Source organism: Gossypium hirsutum, chromosome D06 (genome assembly GCF_007990345.1).
Source record: "Gossypium hirsutum isolate 1008001.06 chromosome D06, Gossypium_hirsutum_v2.1, whole genome shotgun sequence".
Classification (NCBI taxonomy): Eukaryota; Viridiplantae; Streptophyta; class Magnoliopsida; order Malvales; family Malvaceae; genus Gossypium; species Gossypium hirsutum.
Window position 1 is genome coordinate 53,454,122 of NC_053442.1, and position 4,794 is coordinate 53,458,915.

At 33.3% G+C, this 4,794-nt stretch overlaps 1 protein-coding gene across 1 annotated transcript; it reads left to right on the plus strand.

Annotated features, from left to right (window-relative positions):
* The first annotated feature begins 478 nt into the window (after positions 1 to 478).
* Positions 479 to 2,159, plus strand: LOC107901911 (photosystem I reaction center subunit III, chloroplastic). Its single transcript, XM_016828087.2, has 2 exons — positions 479 to 1,428; positions 1,974 to 2,159. The coding sequence occupies exon 1, from the start codon at positions 745 to 747 to the stop codon at positions 1,417 to 1,419; it is 675 nt and encodes a 224-aa protein (XP_016683576.1). The 5' UTR covers positions 479 to 744; the 3' UTR covers positions 1,420 to 1,428; positions 1,974 to 2,159.
* Positions 2,160 to 4,794: the final 2,635 nt, after the last annotated feature.

The window sequence follows — 4,794 nt, forward strand, 5'->3', positions numbered from 1 at the left end:
TTCTTATGACTAGTTTATAAACAACTCCGGCTTACAAACCTAGAAAGGGTTAAGACAGAAATCTGTCCAATGTGTTAATACGAAACAAACGACATTTTACATGTTTTCAGATCTAGAAATTGATTGTGCCAAAAGCAATACAATTTATTTGAATGGGTCAAAGCAAATCTAGGAAGTCATGGGCAGCTAACAAGCTTGAAGTCCCTTGATCAACACAGGGCTCCCGTAGAGTTTTGTAAAAATTATTAAAATATTAGCAAGTTGGGCGTAGTATAACGCAATTAGTAGCAGGATTCCATCTAGGAATAGTAATTTAGATGATCTCTCCAAGAAGTGTTTAAATAGTAGGGTAGGAGAATGTTAGTTTTAATATGAGTAATTTAGGATGATAATATAGAGGTTTTATAAGATTAAAATAAAAATTTGACCAAAGGAAGCCTATGGCTATATATAGAATATAGTTTTTTTTTATTTAAATAGAATAATAGATTATGTAGGTATCTAAGCGATATATCAGATATAGATATGGATACAGAGAGAATCTGAAACTTACAACCAAACAGCCATGAACCCAATCACAACTATCCAACTCAGCATTCTAACATCTCATATTCCACTTCATCTTATCTTTCCTTCCACCACTAGTCCTTCCATCCCCCGAATCTAAAACTCATCCTTCCCCTTCCCTTTCAAATCCTCCTCCCCTCCTTCATCACCACACACCACAACTACTATACTCCCAAAATGTCTCTTACAATCCCCACTAACCTCTCCAAATCCCTTTTGAAGCCAAAGATAAACTCCCAACTCACCCCCAAAGTTTCACGATCATTGGTGGTATGCTCCACCGACAAGACTTCATCGCCACCATCATCAGCTTCACCACTCCAAGCCTTCTCAGCAGCTCTTGCTCTTTCTTCCATTCTTCTCTCAGCCCCGCAGCCTGCCGTAGCTGATATTGCAGGCCTCACACCATGCAAAGAGTCCAAGCAATTCGCCAAACGTGAGAAGCAGCAGATCAAGAAGCTGGAATCGTCGTTGAAGCTATACGCCCCTGACAGCGCTCCAGCTCTCGCTATCAAAGCAACCATCGAGAAAACCGAGAGACGGTTTGACAACTATGGGAAGTACGGGCTGTTGTGTGGGTCTGATGGGTTGCCTCATTTGATAGTGAGCGGTGATCAGAGGCACTGGGGTGAGTTCATCACGCCTGGTCTCTTGTTCTTGTACATCGCTGGATGGATCGGGTGGGTTGGAAGGAGCTACCTCATTGCTATTAGCGATGATAAGAAGCCTGCCATGAAGGAGATCATCATTGACGTGCCTTTGGCTACCGGTCTTATCTTTAGAGGCTTTATTTGGCCTGTCGCTGCTTACAGAGAGCTTATCAATGGTGACCTTGTTGTCAAGGACGTTTAATCTCCTCAGGTCCTTCTTCTCTTTCTCTTCAAAAAAATTCCCCTTTTTTTTTGTTTTTTTTATACAGTAATTCAAGCATGTTTTTGCCTTATAGTGTAAGGGTTAACATGTGTTGGCCATATTCCATCTAATTATGTTGAACCTTACTATTCTAAAGTAGTAAATTAGTAATCTGAAATAGTGTCATAAAACCTTGCAATCTTATATTCCGAATCCAATTTTCCAACCCAAAATTCGGTATTTCATTTATTAATCATGTTAGCAACAATTTTTTTATTTAAAAAATATCACATTAAACTTCAATTATTGAATCAAATAATAGATTCTTGAGATTAAAAGTAGAAGTAGTAATTTCAAATGTGTAGAAGGTAAAGGGATCGAGAGTAAATTATACCACCATACATCTAAGCTTATATGATTATAACTCGTCTTATTGTCGTTGTAATATTCTAAATTTTAAAAGGAACGGTGAAATTAATGAAGAAAGGAAATAGAAGAACATACAAATTGCCTTCATTTTCTTGGTGTATTAATTTTGGTTTTTATTTTTACAGGGATCGAATGGAAGGACTTGAACTCCAAGGAATAGCTAGGGAAGAAGATGGGAGTGCTTTTAGACTGAATATTCTTGGTGGGAAATTTCTTGTACTTAAAAAATGTTGTTTAAAAAAAACATACTTTTGAGTCTTATGTAATGCTAATGTTGAAACATTTGTTAACTGAACGACTTTCCATTTCAATCTTTGTTATCCATATTCATGTGACAATATGTGTTATAAAAGGGAATCGTAGGATACCATGAAATCTTGAAAATATTGAGAGAGAGAAATAGATGGTCAAATTAATCACAATAAAAAGTTGTCAAAAAAATAATTATAGGTAATGTGGAACCTAAACTATTTTGTGCTGGCAACCTTATAGTCATGCCCAAGAAAGGAATGGTGAAGCACCGGCTGAAAATGCCGAGCTTGGGTTTCCTTTTTAAAACTATATATATAATATTTGCATGTCCTCTGGTTTAGAGACCTCTGTATTGGACCATCACTTCTGACTTAAATATACCATTTTCTCTGTTTGTAGTTCACTTTTCATAGTGATATTGCACGACATATAAAACCAATACGTTGGGTCGTGATCATTCTAGAATCCACAATTGTAATTGTTTGAGACTGTTATACCTAATCACCTCACAGAGCCAACCGTTTTGGTTAAGAGAAGTTCGTTCATGGAAAAGCTTGTTTGATTAAATATTCGCTTTCATTCTTCACAGGGGTCATTGTCAGATCGAGTACCATAAGGATCCAATAAGAGGTCCTTCCTATTACATCTCAGTAAGGATCTTCATAACATTACTACCAACTCCTTAATCTATGTGCATTTCTCCTCTCTTGAAATCCCTTCTATTTTTGATATGTTCTTCTTGCTCCATGTTTCCTTTGGTAAACAAAAGTGCTAGTTGAATCTGAAAGATACACTGTCCACAAAATATCTTTAAGGAAGTGTTAGTCACATCTCAAGCATCGCCCTCTTACTTTTAGCCTTTAATTCCAACAGTTTGATAGACTTCAACAGACAAAATTAAGATATCACATGTATGAGAAATGATAAACCTTTTTGTTAACTCAAATAATCAAACTGACATAGTCAAGAGGGGATGAATTGACCTTTTAAAAAATATGATGGAAACAATGAAAGAACATGAAACAATAAATGCAACAATTTATAGTGGTTCAATCCCAATTGCCTACTCAACTACTTAACTTTTCACATCTAATGATATTCCCAAATTCACTAATTTGATAACATTTGAGGACAAGGTTTAACCTTACGAACTTCCTTAAGGTTTCTACCCAAACCTTAAGACACAAACCCTCTCAAAGAGAAATAAATAAGCAAACAAAGAAATAATTCTCACAAGATTAGGATGTTTGCCAATCAAGCACAAATACAAGGAAAACACTTGAGCTGATAGAAAATACAATGAATGCTCACAAGTGTTTACAAGAAGAAGATAAAGAATTAAAGCATAAAGTGATTGGTAATAGATTTTTGATTTATCTTGAAACACTTGATCTATTGTAATCTCACTTCTTGTTGTAGGGCCTTTAAAAACTGGTATTTATGTCCTCTAATTGATTTCCAACCGTTGTGGTTGTTAAGGAATTGAATAGAGCCGTTGGGGATGAAAATATCAAATCATTAAATTCACCTACAACAAAAGGTATCGATACTTTTTCTACAAGTAGATAATGTTAGCATTTAATGCCTGATTCAATGACCGTTAAAGTTAGTTTACAATGATACAAAAGACATTTTATTGATACCTGGTAAAAGGTATCTCAATACTTTTTGTAATTGTTTGAAAAATTATCAAGTAAGAATGCAAAAACAGTATCAATATCAAAGATGGCATCGATAAAAATAGAATAGGTATTGATACTTTTTGAAAAGGTATCGATCCTTATTGTGATTGTTCAATTTTTGTTTCAAGTCAATAAGCAAGATTGATATCGAACTTAAAAAAGGTATCAATGAAAATTGTATGGGTATTGATACTTTATGAAAGGTATTGATACGTTTTGTAGGGAACAATTTTTCAATCGATTTAAAAATGTTTCAATTGAGTTAAAAAATTTTAAACCATTTTTGAAATTTTCCCATAACTTTTTCTAAGTGTTCAACACATTTTCTAAGATGTTTGGAACTCTTGAAATGACTTTTATGCTTTGAACTTTATAATTTCTTTGTTCAAAAACAAATTTTATTAAAAAAACATTTTTGTTTGTTATATCAAAACAATTTATCAAATAAAGCTAGTTTAACAATTTCCCCTTTTTTGATATAACAAAACAGTTTGGTAAATTTATTTTTGAATTTGCTACTCCCCATTGTTAAAGTTCAATTTGAATCAAAGACTTGATTTTATAATTTTGAAACAATGACTTGAGTGTGAAAAACTGGTCACTTAGGTGTTGACATTAAAATATTAATCATTAAAAATTAGTCAACCAAATACCAATTAAATTTACCTTTCTTTCTCCCCTTTTTATTATATAAAAAAAACCAACAAATAAATCTTAGAAGGAAAAGAAAGTGGTTAACCCAAAGATGGATATTTGAAAGTAAAGACAAGTGAACTAACATTTCCAAATAAACTTTAAGGTATAAAATACCAAATAAACATTAAGGTGCAATTGCATAAAAATAGGAAAAAAAATAACTTAAAGGATGCAAACATTTTGGCCATTTCTAATGATTTCATACACCTAACTGTATAGAATAAAAAACATGATGTATATGAATCATAGATTATCATAAAATATGCAAAAATTGAAAATTTACATCAAATAAAGTCTAATTGAGCACATTCAAAGG

Bases quoted from the DNA above. Each gene is read 5' to 3' on its own strand.
- LOC107901911 (XM_016828087.2), top strand. From the start codon at position 745: ATGTCTCTTACAATCCCCACTAACCTCTCCAAATCCCTTTTGAAGCCA.